The sequence below is a fragment of the Monodelphis domestica genome, chromosome 5 (assembly GCF_027887165.1).
Source record: "Monodelphis domestica isolate mMonDom1 chromosome 5, mMonDom1.pri, whole genome shotgun sequence".
Taxonomy (NCBI): Eukaryota; Metazoa; Chordata; class Mammalia; order Didelphimorphia; family Didelphidae; genus Monodelphis; species Monodelphis domestica.
This window is the reverse complement of record NC_077231.1, coordinates 166,603,878-166,621,144: the sequence shown is the minus strand read 5'-3', so window position 1 is coordinate 166,621,144 and position 17,267 is coordinate 166,603,878. Positions and strand designations below refer to the sequence as shown.

At 34.9% G+C, this 17,267-nt stretch overlaps 1 protein-coding gene across 2 annotated transcripts in view; it reads left to right on the top strand.

The window, feature by feature from the left end:
• The window catches only part of SLC26A5 (solute carrier family 26 member 5), a 61,669-nt gene that overhangs the window by 15,833 nt on the left and 28,569 nt on the right, over positions 1 to 17,267 (top strand). For both annotated transcript variants that reach the window (XM_007504069.3, XM_007504068.3), the window contains exons 3-7: positions 3,691 to 3,896; positions 7,953 to 8,092; positions 11,030 to 11,140; positions 11,993 to 12,162; positions 13,503 to 13,667. In XM_007504069.3, coding sequence (XP_007504131.1) covers positions 3,724 to 3,896; positions 7,953 to 8,092; positions 11,030 to 11,140; positions 11,993 to 12,162; positions 13,503 to 13,667 — 759 coding nt within the window. In that variant the 5' untranslated portion in view covers positions 3,691 to 3,723. The remainder of the gene's footprint in view (positions 1 to 3,690; positions 3,897 to 7,952; positions 8,093 to 11,029; positions 11,141 to 11,992; positions 12,163 to 13,502; positions 13,668 to 17,267) is intronic.

Here is a 17,267-nt window from a genome sequence, read left to right as displayed (position 1 = left end):
CAAATCTCTACTCATAGTTCAACTACTTTAGGAAGTCCTTCTTGTTTAACTCATCTAACTCATTAATCTCTCATTTAATTCCTACTTGTATAAGTTTGCATGCTCACATGAACCTTTCCAAATGTGAGCCTTGTATTTTCTTCTGTATCTTCCTATCTTTCCAGTTAGGTTTTAACTTCTTAAAGTGAAGTAAATATTTGAGGATGAAGGGAGTGTTGCTCTCTACCACAGCCTAAAGGCCAGATCCTGCTGCCTGCTGTTGTATAGTGATAAAAGTTGTTTTTACATTTTTAAATATAATAAAGCTTTCTTTAAATAAAAAAATGTAAAAATCATTCTTAGAGGGACTACTGTACAGATAACAAGCAAAAGACTGGATTTGTCCTGCAGGCTGTAGTTTGCCATCCCCTACTCTAGAATCCAAGGCAGCTAGGAGGTTCAGTGGATAGTCCTGGAATCAGGAAGCCCTAAGTCTCAAATACAGACTCAATAATTTAGCTGTGTGACCCTAGCCAAGTTGCTTTAACCTCTATTTGCCTTTATCCACTGAAGAAGGAAGCAGCAAACTATTCTAGTATCTTTGCCAAGAAAACCTCATATAGGGTCACAAAGGGTCAGATACAACTGAAAGACTGAACAGCGCTAGAATCTGGGGACAAAATTTGAAGTTGCATCATAGATTAATATGGGGACAAATGGTAAAGACAGAAAAAATCTGGATAGGTTTTTTGGTGATATGAGGTCTGATCAAAGACTGAAGGCTTTAGAGATGCAGATGATATTTTTATAGCTGCCATCAGTTAAGAATAGGAACTTTAGAAGATGGGGGCAATTTAGACATATTATTATTAAAGGGATGGTTTATAAGCATTTTGAAGAGGAAACTTGAAACTATGGACATGCCAATCTAATTTCATTGTGGGGGCATTACTAGACTAGCAATCAATAAGTATTAATGCTTACTTGTGCTGGGAACTGATAATACAGACCCCAAAAAAGCAATTAACCACTTTCAAGAAGACTATATTCTAGGGAGGGATATATGGGGGAGATACTGTACAAAAAAGTTAGATACAAAATAAACACAAAGCAAATACAAGGTAACCTGGAAGGGAAAGTTACTAATAGTTAGGGTTGCAGAGATCTCCTGAATCTTAAAGGAAACCAGGGATTTTAGGAGGGGAGAATTAGGAGGAAGTACATTCTAGGTATCAGGTTCAGTCAGTACAAAGTGAAAGAGATAGAAGGTTAAGTGTACTGTGTAAGGAACAGTAAGAAGGCCAGTTTACTTGGACCATAGTTATGGAGGGCAGCAATATATAACAAGGCTAAGTTATGAAGAATTGTAAATGCCATCAGAACTTATATTCAATCTTAGGGATAATGGAGAGCCACTGGGAATTTATTGAGAAGGCGGGGGGGTGGGAAGTATAGCTTTGTCAGGCCTATAATTTAAGACAATTACTTTGACAGCTATTTGGAGAATAGTGACAATGAGGAGTGAGGTGAGACTGATAGTGTCTTCTCAAGAGAATGGTAAAGATAAAATAAGTAACATTAAATGTAAATGTCAAAGTATGAGATAAAATCCCTCATGTTATCCTTGTGGATATGATAGAGAAATATAGGCAAGATAACAAAGTTAAAATAGATCTGGAACTTGTTGTGTAGACCCTAAACTGCCATTAGTGAGTCATTTTCAATTTGGAGGTAGGTCTCTAGTAGAACAACATAGAAATTTATCCTTGCCCATAGGCTGCTCAAAAGTTTTATCTGAGACTTATATAAAGGCAATGATGACATACCTATCAGATTTCCAGGTGACATAAAACTGGGAAGGATAGGTAACATGTTTCATAGTAGAGGTAAGATCCAAAAAGTTTTTCACGGGTTATTCATCAAGCAAGATGAGATGTAGAAGAGATGGTTACAAACTGCTCTTGGGTTCAAAAAATTCATAGCATAAGGCTACCAAACTGGTTCTTTCACGAGAGATTTTTAAAGAGAATCTCAATAACTGCTTATGGCCCTCAAGAATGCAGGGCCACCTAATGAAGCATCCAGAGAATACTTTATTGGAGGATATATATATTTGCTTTATTATGATAATAATATAGTGGTCCAAAACAATCCCAAAGGAATCATGATTAAAAAAAATCTACTTTCAGATAAAGAACTGATAGTCTGAATCCAGATCAAAACAAAATTTTTTCATTTTCTTAATATTTTTGTTCAAGTTTCCTTCCACAAAAAATTAAAATGGAGAAATGTTTTTCATGACTGCATATGTAAAATCTGTATCAGATTGCTTACCATTGTTGGGGAGGGAAAGAATTTGAGACTCAAAATTCTTCTTTAAATGTTGCAAACTGTTTTTACACATAATAACAGAGGATGAACTTATGATTTTAAAAATATTAAGCTAAGAGACACAGTTCACTTTTCCAACTGCCTACTGAACATATCAGTGTTGATGTCCCAAAAGTACCTTAAAGTCAAGGTGCCCAAAACTAACACATAATCATTTCCCTGTTTCCCCTACAAGCTTATCCTACCTTTCCTATTTCAACTTCACAGTAATTCTTGTTCAAAATCCTAGAACCACCTTTGTTTCTTCCTTCTCTATCACCTCTAATATCTAATTTGTGCCCATATCCTGTCAATTCTGTCACTATAATTTTTCTTGAATTTATTCCATCTTTTCTTACATTGCTACCACCCTAGTTCAGGGCCTTATCACCTATTCTTGAACTACTTGTCAAGCCTTGTCTCAACTGCAGTTTCTTCCTCTTTTCACATAGATGCCAAAATAATCTTAATGGCACAAGTCACTTCCTTGCCACTTTTCCACTCAAAAATCCAAATGACTCCATACTGTCTTTAGAAGTCTGGTTCCAATCTATTTTTTTAGCCTTAGTCACTTTGGTCCCTTTCATAGATACTATCTTTTAGCCAAACTGGTTCCCTGATCTTCTCTAGCATGCTATCCCTTGCTCCTCCATACAGTCTTATGACTGTCTCCCTTGGCTATAATAGACTCCCCTCTGATCTTTGCAGTTTGAAGTCTTTTTCTTCCTGCTAGGTTCAGCTCAAAGACAATCTCTTCTATGAAGCCTTCTTCCACCCAAAAAGTGTTCTCTCCTTCCAGAAATTTTCCTAGTGTACTTTTAACATTCTCCTTTTATTTTCTAAATACTTGTTGAAGAGTTAATATGGAAAACTTTTGCATTACTTTACTTGTACAATGGGTATCACAGTGGTTGTCTTTTTTGATGGATGGGGAGGGAAGAGCTTTAGGGAAAGAGAGAATTTAGAACCAAAAATTTTTAAATGAATATTTTTTAAAAATATTTTTTAAAATCTCAATGAAATAATAAATGGTTGTTGATTTGTTTACTTTCTCCCTCATGTATTCTTTGTATTGTATCTGTTTGTAGACTTCCTGTATCTGCCAAAATTTATTATAGCTTCAAAAAAAAGCCCCAAATTATATATTTACCATTTGAAGCAATAACAATTAATTGTGATCCTTCCCAATTGTCCACTTCTTTGAGGACAGGGAAAGTGGTGGTTTAACATCTTCTTTATTATTACTTTATATCCTGAAGGCTTCTTCCTTCAGATCTTTTCTGATTATGCACACATACCTATAAACTCTATCATCTAAATAACTTTTTTTCCCCTTCACAGTGATACTCAAGCTAAGCTTGTCTGCTATTCAAAATGAATAACTTCCAGGATACTATGGACCACACACAAGAAAATGAAATTCTTATAGCAACCCAAACATATTGCGTGGAGCGGCCCATCTATAGCTATCCAGCCCTACATGGGAAGCTGCACAAGAAGGACAAGGTTTCTGACCCTATTGGAGATAAGATAAAGCGGGCTTTAAGGTAGTATGTTTGTACACTGGGTATGGGGAAAGAGGGTTAAAATATTTTGTATAGCCTATAATAAGTCTGTTGTGAAATGAAAGACCTGTAGTCTAAAGATAAAGACAAATTAATGGTAGATACTCATGATTTAGAAAGCCATTTGTAGCATTCTTATTAGTGCTGGATGTATGGGCATTGAATTAATGGTATTTAAAATCATAAGAACATATATTAGGATCAAGAAGAGACTTTAGAGGTGTTCTAGTCCATCCCCCTCATTGTACAATTGAAGTCCCTGAAGTTGGGGAAGTTAAGTAACTTCTTTTAGCAGATGTTATCTTGAATAAAGATACTGGCATTTAAGGCACTTTATAACCTAGTCCCTTCTTATCTTTCCAATCTTCTTATACCTGACTTCTCACCATATATTCTTTAATCCAGTGACACTGGCCTCCTTGTTGTACCACTAATTAGATACTCTATCCCTTGGCTCTGGGTATTTTCTGTGGCTACCTTCCATTTTTGGAATGCTCTCCCTCATCATCTCTACCTACAGGTTTCACAAGCTTCCTTTAAAATCCCAACTAAAAGCTCATCTTTGAGAGGAAACCTTTCCCAAACCCTCTTAATTTGAGTGTTCTCCTTCTAATTTCCCCCCTATTTAACCCTTATATAACTTGTTTGTATCTATTCATTTTCTTATCCCTCAATTAAATTGTAAGCCCCTTGAGGGCAGGGACAATTTTTTACTTCTTTTTGTATCCCCGGTGATGACCACAGTGCCTAGGACATAGCAGTCTCTTGCCTGACTGACTAGTGATAGGGACTAGACCTGTGATTTCTTTGGTTTAGGGAATTTCCAAATGAGGAAACTCTATCAATGTAGGTAGGCATCTTTTCTGCAAATTATATTCTTTTGTTTTTAAACCCTTACCTTCCTGGGTAGGAGAGGAGAAGGAGCATTTTCCAAAGGCTGAGAAGAGCTCTATTATTGGGACCTAACTCCATTCAGAGACCTTCAATACCTCCACTGAGATTCATCAACAGCTATCTGAATTCACAAGAGAGATTTTGTTGGATTCACTCTGGAACTGAACATTAAGATATAGTGAGACCATTAAGTGTAGGGGAGGCCAAGTCCCCAAAGCCTCCGGCCTCTGGACACTGAAAGCCAATCTGCAAGGGGGGTAGTCCATAGGGCTATCCTCTCCCACTTACCATTTTTTCCCTCTTCCCTCTGCCATTTCCTTTCCCTTTGTTCATCAAATAAATCATATTTAGAAATATTTAAATCTGGATTTAGACCTGTCTTTAGATTATAGTACAAAGGAGCTGAGATTTAATTAGTTTAAGACAGGATTTCAAGCTGAAATCCTGTCCTTATCTGTGGGTTTGTCATACTCTCCACAGAGAAGGGGTTTGATTCTGAACCCCTGTGGCTCAGTACAGCTGGCTGAGGAACTCTGTCATCTTTCCTTACCAGTCAGTGCCATACATTAACCCCAAAGGACTGACAGCAAAAGTATCTTTGGGAAGTGACATCAAAGGGGGTCATCTTGCCACTCTGAGGCAGTTAGCTTCAGGGGTCCTGAACTCTAGTGAGGTAGACATATTGCCACCTCAGCTGAATCAACCCGTTTTCAAATGCTGTCTCCTGCCCCCACTTCTCCCTTTCTACTTCTCACTGGAGTGACATCCTTCCAGTTGAGACAGTACCTGGTTTACCTCTCCCCATTAGTAATAGAGGAGAGGAATCCTCCTTTCCTTCTCTCTCCATTTTCCTCCTCCATTACATATGACTGTTTATCAAGTGCTTTTTATATCTTGTCTCTGTAAGGGTTTGTGAATAATTGACTTGAGACTTCAAACTATCAAAGTAACTATCTACCTCTATTCCCTTTATAAAACCCTCAAATTTCCCTGCTAAACCTATTTTCCCATCTTTTCTCCAACTTCTTCATCCCTTAATTTTATCAAAGAAAGCCAGAATAAAAGAACCACTCATTTTGGGAAGCACTTTACCTTAGCAGTAACAAACTTAGAGACATTAATATGCCTTTTCAAAAATTTTGTCTTAAAAATCTATTTACAAGATACCACAAACTGTGGCTTTATTTCCTCCATTTGATTGACAATCAGTGTTTGCATCTTAAATTTCAGATCTACATTTACTATTAGAAATTAGAGATGAGTCAAGCAGGCAAGATTTAGGGTTTTGGTGTATTTTTATTAGTTCTAAGACTTGCCTCAAATAGTTCATGCTGGTACTTTATTACAAAAATAAGTCCAGACAATACTAAGGAAAATAAACAAGCAAAAAGACCCATTCATTGTTGAAATAATTATGAGTTCCAGTTTTTTGCTGACACTTTATTAAACCAAAATTCTGTTTCTCAAATCCTAAATTGGTTCCAATGGGATAACTACTAACTAATCTTCATGCTAAAAAGATCTGACTTTTCTTGAGAAGTAAAAGATAAGATCCTGAACAGTTAGTTCTGATTTCATTTTCTTGTGGTTTTAATGGTCCTACGACTCATTAACTCAAAAATTAATAGTGAGACTTTTCCTTTTCAATTGTTTTTCTTTTGCATAAGAATACTACATTAAAAGCAGTAAATGTTGTATTCTAAAGAAGGTATTGTATTCTAATTTGTATTAACCTTTTTAAGACATGGAAAAGGATGTCTGTAAAAATGACAGAATTTTATATATTTGTAATAAATTTAGGATCTTTTTAAACTTTCACAAAGTAATCAAGCACACTAAAATAAGAAGAGAAATAGGAACAAGTATGATTTATATTTTTGTTTCTGCTCAATCAAATTCACAAATCCAAGTGAAATGATAGGCATTGGGCTCTATTCAAAATAGCACTGTATTAGGAGCTAAAAGACTTGGTTTCTGGAAGTTATTGTTTTTAAAGTTTTTGATGAAGTAAAAAAGATCATAGGAATTATGTAAAATATTATTTGTACAATGAATGTGCATTTGTAATGGAACAAAGTAAAAAGGAAAAGTAATGAATTAAAAGCATGCAATATTTAGAGATCTCTAACCTGTCAAGATCACAATTATAGGACCAAATACAAGATAGTAAAAACACAAACAGGAAACACCTTAAAAATATACATTGGCTAGATGCAAATATAGCACCAAAAATGTAGGAATGGAAATAAGGTAAAAATTAATAACTGTATGATTTGGGATAAGTCATTTTACCTCTATGCTACTCAGTTATTTCATCTATAAAATTAAGATAATAAATATCCTTCTGTCTGAGGATCAGTGTTAGATCAGATGATCTCTTGAGTTCCTTTACAACTCAGAGATCTATGATTCTAGGTTAGTGGTTTTTTCCAGAATGCCTTTTATTTAATTAGTGGGTGTACTTAACCACTAGAGGGCAATTCACAGAAAAATCAAAGTGACATGCCTTTTATATATATCAACCAATAGGGCATGGATTTTAAGTCTTATAGTTTAGTGGTTTGATTGATGTGCACTGGTCCTCACACATTCTTTTGCTTGATTCCCCATAGGACCAATTGCAATCTTGTTTTAAACAGAGCAAGTGCCATACCTACTTCACAAATTCACCTAGGATGCATTCTATTTAGGATAATAGATTGGGTTTCCTCTCTTACACCTAAGCCAACCTCTCTAGTCTTGTGTGCTCATCTCATGTCACCAAACTCTCTTTGACATCCTTTTCTATCTTTCCTCCTGAGTGGAAAATTTTACATCCTGTCTGTCTTCAGCTTAGCTTACTCAAGTCTTGAGTTCAGATTACCAAATTTCTCTTGGGGCATTTTTCACTGACTTCTGAATGAAACCTCTACTCTTTTTCAGATTCGGCTACAGATCACCAATCAGAGCACTAACTCAGTGTCCCTCATAAAGAAAACAGTTTTAAAAAAGCAAAACTTTCAGTTCTCTAACTTGTTCAGGATGAATGTTATCCAGAACACAAATTAAGTGACTACTTTATTATAATAGGATAATTACATATTAGTAAATATCTGCTGTTGTGAATTTTACTGATTGTCCTTTGCCTCCATTTTTCTTTTCCAGCTGTACTCCTAAGAAAATAAGGAATATTATCTATATGTTCTTGCCTATATGTAAATGGTTGCCAGCTTATAAACCAAGAGAATATGTATTTGGGGACTTTGTCTCAGGTATAAGCACAGGGGTGTTACACCTTCCTCAAGGTTAGTAAAATAAAACCAATATTTATTCTATCTCAAACATTTACCTGCTTTCAAAATACATAACTTTATTAATTTCACATGTTTCATTAGAATTTGTACTCATGTACAAACCATATTTCATATCACTTTCATGACTTTTAAAACTCTTTCTAAAGACTTTTTTGAAAATCATTTTATGAAGAAAGAACAATGGAGATGAAACATGGCATAATGAATAGGGTTTTGTTTTGTATTTTCTTTCTTTTGTTCTTGTTTATACATTTGAATGCATGTAACTTCTGATATAAGTTAAGTTATATATTTATATGTATGTTAAGATACCATTTACTGTCTTTTGTTTTTAACCAGATCCACACAAAGCTCTAACATAGTAGGAAATAGTATATGGTAATATTGATTCCAAAGCTATCCCAAACCCCTAGGTCTCCCCCAGAACCCCATCAAATCTTTCAGTCAACAGATATCTATACCCTCTAGAGGTCTTTGGTCTTTTCCAACTCTCTGATGAAGATTATATATTAGAATTTTCAAGAAATTATCCAAAATCATATATATTCTATGAAGAGAATATTGTTCTAATTTGAGGTATTCATGAGGACCAAAAGATTATTTAACAAGCAAATAATGTAGCAGAATTGCTAATGATAAGAGAATATTTTTAAGATTTCAGGAGTGAAACTAGATTTTCATCTATTTGATATAATAATCTCAATTGTTCAAAGATCAGGAAAAGGAATTATAAAGAAGAAGGTCTGGACAGTTTGGGCATAGATAATACAATAATAATGAATAACAAAGAGATAGTATACTCAACTCTTATTTAGCTTTGATTTTCTCTGCTAATGAGAATTCCTTTCAACTTCAAACTTCAGAATAAAAATTACCCATAAGGAGTTGAAACACATGATAAATGGAAAAATAGAGAAAACACATCTAGCTCATCTTGGTGAGTTCAAGGCACCAAGTCCAGATAAGCAACATCTCAGAGTAACAAAAGTAATGGCAGCTGTGATTGCTGAGCCATTGCCATTGATCTTTAAAAGATTAAGGAGAGCAACAGATGTGCCTGGGCACTAGAGGAGAGCATGGGTCAAAATTTTCAAATAAAGAGAAACATGAGTGGAATTGAACTTATAAACTAGATCAGTGAGCTCAACGTTGGTTCCTGAAAAGTTCTAGAACATATCACTAAAGTTGCATAAAGTGTATCTCTAGAAAAGGATGGAAAAGAGCCAGGTCACTTAATCAAGAATATGGCAGTCATGTCATATAACCTCATTTCCTTTCTCGACAAGGAAATTAAATCTGGTCTTGGGAATGCTGTAGATAACACTTTGCTTAAATTTTACAAAGCATTTGACAAAGTCTCTTGTGTGGTTTTGTGGATGAGGTAGAGGATTATGGGCTATACTTAAGTGGAATTACAACTGACTGGATAATTAGATTCAATGTAATTAAAAAAAAAAAAAACCCTTACCTTCCAGCTTGGAATCAATATTGTGTATTGGTTCCAAGGCAGAAGAGTGGTACAGGCTAGGCAATGGAGGTCAAGTGACTTGCCCAGCGTCACACAGCTGGGAAGTGTCTGAGGCCAGATTTGAACCTAGGACCTCCCATCTCTAGGACAGGTCTCGATCCCCTGAGCCACCCAGCTACCCCTTCAATGTAATTTCAATGTTAATCTGGAAAGACGTCTCTACTGCTATGCCCAAAGGATATATCCTTGGTCCTGTATCACTTAATGATTTTATCACTATCTTATGTAAAGGCATAAATGACATGCTAATGAATTTACAGACGAAATAAGGCTTGGAAATTAGTTAGCATATTGGATGATGAAGGTGAGATCAAAACATTAAAAATCCTGACCGGCTAGAACACTGAATTGAACTTAATAAGATGAAATTTAATAGGGACAAATTTAAAATCATATACTTGGGTTAAAAATTCAAATACACAAGAAAGGGATAGGCTTGGCCAGAAATGCAGAAAAAAATTGGGGGAGTTTTAATGAACTTCAATATCATTGGGAAACAGCAGCCAAAAATAAGCAAACATACAACAACAAAAACTAATGCAATATTAAGTTGAATTAGGAGTGGATTAGGGGAATGATACATAGTACTGCTATGTTTTACTCTGGTCAAACCATATTTAGTATTTTGTGTTCAGTTCAGACTATCAAATTTTACCAAGGATATTGATAAATTGGAGAATATCCATAAGAGGGTAACCAAGATATTGAAAGATCTTAAGATTATGCTCTAGGAGAATCATTTGAATTAATTAGAGCTATTTAGCTTGGAAGAATAATGAACAGAAGTTAATAAAAAAGGAGACTTGGGTCTGATATAAGGAAAATCTTTCTAAAAATTGGAGCTATCTTAAAGTATGTGGTGCCTCTAGAAATAAGAATCTTGAGCTCACTTAGAAATATTCTAGCAAATGCTGTATGTATGAACACTTACAGAATACAAGCAATGTCAACAGGGGATTCTTCTCCATGTGTGTTGGTCCTTTAAGTGCTAATTCTGAGATTATGTGTGGCCTAATTATTTCACCTTAACAACTCTCTCCAAGGCCTAAATAATTGGCATGGTACAAAAAGAGTTCACTTTATAAAATAGACATCTTCCTGAGAAGTTGTTTTAAACTTTTTTTGTAAGTTGAATAAATTAAAATAGACTAAGGGGTTCAAAAGAGTATTATCATAAGTTCTTTTGAAAAAATAATCACTCCTAAAATATTTGGTTTTCTGTTTTAATTGTTCACATAGAGATTTTTTAAAATAGGACACTCATGAACAATTTAGATTTTTAAGACTTGGATTTTCTGATTACTTACAGCTATAATTATTTCATTGGATATAGAGTCTTTATGAATGAGTGCATTTCTATATTTTATGATTATTTCTTTCCCTTTTTTGCACACCTCCAGGTCTAGCTTTTGCAATGTTGGCAGCTGTGCCTCCAGTATTTGGCCTGTATTCTTCATTTTATCCTGTTATCCTGTATTGTTTTTTTGGCACTTCCAGACACGTCTCCATAGGTAACAGTTTACATTTGAACATTAAGAAATTGTATTTTCTCTTTTATAAGTATTTTAGCATGTCATATCAATTATTGCAATTTTTATTTATATAACTATTTTATTGGGTACTCAGTAAGTGCCACATAGCACTTTTATGGAAACTGTCATATGATCTCAAAATTCAACTGAGTATTCTCTCTGTCTTTGAAAAATTCAGAATCAAATTCATCATGTAGGAGGACAATCTGTTGAAACATATAAAATAAGATAAAAATTTATTTGCATAATACAAAATTTTCTTGCACATACATTTAAAAATGAAACTATAGTGGTAAATCATAGCTCCTAATTACTATGACGATATAGAGTTATTGCTAGTTTCATCCATCAGATAGAAGTTAGACAGGGATCCATGTCTAGTGAAAGGTCCCTGTCAATTTTAAGATTCTATCATTCTATATTCCTAGAAGCCCTACATGAGTCAGCCAGTCAATAAGCATTTATCAAGTACCTACTGTGTACATGTGTGTGTATGTGTATATGTGTAAATCTATACTTATATATTCCTCCTCTAATAGATTTAAGGTTAGGATATAAATCTAGATAGACAAGTTTTCAAAAGAGGGTATATGACAATCTTCCCCCTACCTCTCTTCCTCTCTCTCATATACACATGCATACCTAGAATTTTTTAAATGCAAGACTAGTGGTTAAAATAACTATAGCTGATCTATGACATTAAAATGATATTTCTTGGCAACAAGCCAACAGTCTTTTACATAAAAGCAGATTAAATTAGAACTGAAAACCATTTCCTTAGATCCAAGGTAAATAAATTTATGCTAAGTCCTGGATGTGTCACTATTTTAGGTCCATTTGCTGTGATTAGCCTAATGATCGGTGGAGTGGCTGTCCGATTAGTTCCAGATGATATGTACGTTGGTGGAGGAGGTGCTAATTCAACTAATGGCACAGAGGAAAGAGACGCTATGAGAGTAAAAGTTGCTATGTCGGTAACTTTGCTTTCAGGAATTATTCAGGTAAAATTCTTGTTACTGCAACCATTGGTTCAGATTTAAAATGTCAACCTGGTAAATGCTAATTATATTAGATGGAGGCAAAGTCTGTCAGCATGGAACCCATTCATTCATTCAATACATATTAATCACCCACTCTATTCAGAACCACCGCCACATACTGGCTATGTGATCCTGGGTGAGTCAGTTTCTCAATGCCTGTGGGTAGTTTTCTTAGATTGAATTTTAAAATAGATATCTTTATGTATCCGTAGAAGGACTGTCCTCACCAGAAGCCCCCTTCACCAGTAAAATTGCAAGTCCAGACAAAGAAATGTCCAAGTCACAGAGCAAAGTGCTTAGGGATGTACAAAGCACAATACTAATCTTGCCTCTAAGCAACTTAAAATCTAATGCTTAAGGGGCAGCTGGGTAGCTCAGTGGATTGAGTGTCAGGCCTAGAGATGGGAGGTCCTAGGTTCAAATTTGACCTCAGACACTTCCCAGCTGTGTGACCCTGGGCAAGTCACTTAACCCCCATTGCCTAGCCCTTACCACTTTTCTGCCTTGGAACCAATATACAGTATTGACTCCAAGACAGAAGGTAAGAGTTTAAAAAAAAAAAATCTAATGCTGAGATTAGTTGCACATAAATAACTGGTCCTAGTGATGCTTAAAAAGGGAATGCATCAACTGCCTGACTACAGCGGTTGAGGGGACATGACAGAGGAGAGACTCTAAATGAAACTCTAATGCAAATATTGACAACATAGAAATGGGTTCGAATCAAGAACACATGTGACACCCAGTGGAATCACGCGTCAGCTATGGGGGGTGGGGGGAGGAAAAGAAAATGATCTTTGTCTTTAATGAATAATGCTTGGAAATGATCAAATAAAATATTATTTTAAAAAAAAGGGAATGCATCACACACACACACACACAAATCTAGCACTAATTGCACAACCAGTAAGTGACTTCTATTACTACTCTCTGGCAGGTAGAACTTGACATTCTCTAGGAAAGGCAGTGGGATGTGCTGATTGGATGACTGATCTCAGTGATTGAGGCCCAGATCTCCAAATTCTAGCTCTACTACTTAATAGTTGCATGATTGTGGGCAAAGCATATAATCTCTCTAAGCTTCAATTTCCTTATCTATGAAATGGATATATACCATTTAATTGACCTCACAAAACTACCAGGATGAAAAGTGATAATGTATTATAGCAAAGTCCTTTCTACTCATAAACGATCTCACTCAGCTTAATCTGTATATATGTATATGTGTGAGAGGGTGAGACAATTATTTTTAAGTGTCAGACCTGCTAAATGATATGTTTCTCTTTGCCATTAAAAATTAGTTTTGCTTGGGTGTCCTGAGGTTTGGATTCGTGGCCATCTACCTAACTGAGCCCTTGGTCCGTGGTTTCACAACCGCAGCAGCAGTACATGTCTTTACTTCCATGTTAAAATATCTGTTTGGTGTGAAGACAAAGCGACACAGTGGACCCTTTTCAGTTGTCTATGTAAGTATGCTGCTTTGACTTTTCTCAGCCCTCATAATTCCTCTTTTTTTATTTCTAAGAATTTTTACAATCAGGAAAATTTTTTTTCTAAAGCTTTTCCAAGAAAAGCATCTTCAAAATTCCATGGAAACATGTGTATAGTTGGAGCATAGAGTTCTGTTTAGCCTAATGGGGCATCTTTAACATGACTGTCCAAATACACAAACCAAACTCAGAGAATTGTCAATACAAAGTGTTTTCTCTTTCAAACTACACTGTTCAAGAGTCTTCCCTGAGGAAATGAAAGGGATACATGAAAGCTGTTCTCCTAGAGCCTTTATTGAAAGTATTACTAGACATTGACTTTAAATCTGATTGATAGGATATACGAATATCTGATACTGTGTGCAATAGATGAGGCATTGCCCTCAAAGAACTTATAAACATAAAACTGTATTTGTGTATAATACAGATACAGATAATTAGCTCTGTATGTGTGTGCTCATGTTCATGTTTCAAAAACAGTCACAGACATACTTGAGTATGTTAATGTGTACATATTATATCATACCTTAATCACAAGTAATAATGAATCAGAAAAAAGTAAACCTTTCTGTAATCTATCTTGCATTGAGCAAGAGATTGGATTAGCTCAGAGGTGTCAAACTTACTGGCCTGCAGAACTCCCAAATGTGGCCCAACCACATTAAAATGTAATTAAAAAGGGAACAGCTTGATAGTTCAGTGGCAAAAGTGCCAGGTCTAGGGAGAGGAGGTCCTGGGTTCAAATATAGCCTCAGACTCTTCCTAGTTGTGTGACAACCCCCATTGCTTTGTCCTTGCCACTCTTCTGCCTTAGACCCAAACCCTGGTATTGATTCTAAAACAGAAGATAGCTTTTAGGTTTTTTTAATAATTGGGAAATGTTTAGCAAAATAAAAATTTTAAATACATATAATGAAGATAAGGGTAATTCATGTCTTTCTAAAGCAATATGAGGCCCACAAGGATCCCTTTCTATTTGAGAGTTTGACTGGCACTAGAAGTAGATGAGCTCTAAAGTGCATTTTAGCTCAAGATTTTGTTACCTACAACTGCAAGCAAGCAAGGCTCCAGGAGTACTCTGTGAACAACAAAAACAATTAAATGATGGTGAATTGGTTTTCAATCCTTAAATATCACAATAGAGAGGAATATAGATTTCATTGCTTATAAAAAATGAAATTTTCTAGTGAAACAAGGTCCTGTGCTTAAGGAATCCCACATTTCAACCTGGGATCTATTACAAAATATTAAAGCACAAGGTTAATGAACTAAATGCATTAACCACAGTTTGATATACTCGAGATATTTGTCCATTATCTTTTGTGTATTGTTCAGGTTATTAAATCAAAGCTTTTAATAGGCTGAAGGGTTCAGTTGTTTTTAAATATTATATATGATGAAATAATGCTGAGTTAACTTCCCTTTGTTCTTAATCTGTTCTTTTCTAACTTTGGAAGCTGCCCTAAGTTTTTTAGGCCACTAGAATAACATTACTCAAGGCAATAGTTTATTGAACCTCAATTAACTGAAGAAATTATTGTGAAGAAATTTTCCAACACTGTCTAACCAACTGTCAGATGGGAATATGAGATTTTACTAAGAAAGCACAGGAGGATTTTTAATATAATGGTGCTCAGAAGAATTTTAAGTGCAAAATATGCTTAAATCTTGAGGAATAAGCAGCCCCATTACAAAGACCGTAAAAAACTAATTGCCTTTCTGCTTTTAGGAGAATAATTAATGAGGCTTCATCACAAAGTCAGCTACCGACATCAATTTATTTACAAGTAGCATCTTAAATTCATTACTATCCATATCCCCAATAATTTGTTTTCACTTTTTTTTCTAAATGGAATATAAATGAGATTAATGCATACTTGTGTATTTGTTTTGCCATTCTTACCTCCCAGGAAACTGGGAGAGCCTTGTCCCCTAAGACTTAATTTAAAAGAAAATATTCATTTGTAAGTATGTGTGTGTTATTAATTTATAATCTTTAATGCTCAAAGGGGCTTGTTTATTTAGTAGCCTCAGAGATTTCTAAAACCTAAAAATTCAACATTTAAAAGAATTTAATTTAAACAATGAATAATTTAACCATGATATACAAGATATCCTATCTAAAGCTAAATATATTTCAGACTGGATCTACATTCTAGACCCTCAAAATAAAAAGCAAGAGACTCAGTTATTCAGTTGCTTCATCTATATGATGATAAATATTTATAGTGATTCTGACTTTCTAGATAGTTGGAATCATGTGCTGATTAAATATTCTATTTTTATCTAAATATTTTGGCATAGTGGTAAAAAACTCAGTCTTTTATTAGAAAATAAGAGACATATCATATTTTGTTTATTCTAGGAGCTCTCTTTAGGAAACATTCTTGCCTTTCACAGCTATGAGCATATATCAGCCTTCTTGCCTGGAATGCCCTTCATCTATCCTTTGAGGTCCTGCTCAAGTTGCTCATCATGAAGAAAATGTCATTGGACCAACCACCCCACAGAAAAAAGAAGCCCCCCTTCTTCCGACCTCCTACAGCATTAGTCTAATCCCCTCATTTGGCACTTAGCCTTATTGCCTTTATAATATTAACAATCTATTCATGTCAATTTCTTCTCTAGCTACCCAGATTAGAAACTCCATAAAGAGTTTTTATTCTTCATAGCCCTTTGTGCAGTTATATAAATTGAAGGGTCTTAATAAATCTTCAGTGATTGAATGGCCTTGTCTAAAGCTGTAGAAACCATCTCACTGTGTAACTTAAATTTCTTTTAATTACTAGTTATGTATGTCATCATTGAAATTTTCTTAAACCTTTTGTCACAAAGCTGCCACATTATGACTTTAATTTTACAGATACAATTCCTAACAGTATTTATTCACCTCTCAGAAGGATGTTACTGAAAATTAGGTATTCTGCCAACAGATAGCTGGAAGGTGCCTGGGTAATGTAGTAAAGTCTGAGATTTAATAAATCTCTGCTCAAGGACTCATGGACTTATAACCATGAATTTCCCATACCTTCTTTAAATTAAAAATGGATTTTATTAAAAGAGAAAATTATTTTATACTTTTATTTAAAACTTAAATCGAGCATTATTAGAGGCAACTATATTTAATGGTAGCAGTTTACATTTAAATCAATTCAAAACATAAACTATCAAAATTTTTCATTTAATTTAAGTTCCCATGAGGATTCCTTGTTGATTCATTCTTAGTTATCCTCTTACATGATTGAATTTGCTTCATTTTCTTCTTCTTTTGTTGTTCAGTTATTTTCAATCATGTGTGACTCTTTGTGGCCACATTGGGAGTTTTCTTGGCAAGGATATTGGAGTGGTTTGCCGTTTCCTTCTCCAGCTCATTTGACAAAAGAGGTACTGAGGAAAACAGGATTAAGCAGCTTCCTCAGGGTCATACAACTAATAAGTGTCTTAGATTGAATTTGAATTCAAAAAGATGAGTTTTCTTGATTCCAAGCCCAGGGTTCTATCTACTGCTTCACCCAGCTGTTTTGTTTAAGCTTTGTACCATTTCATCTCTGTGTACTTGGACTATTGTAACCACCT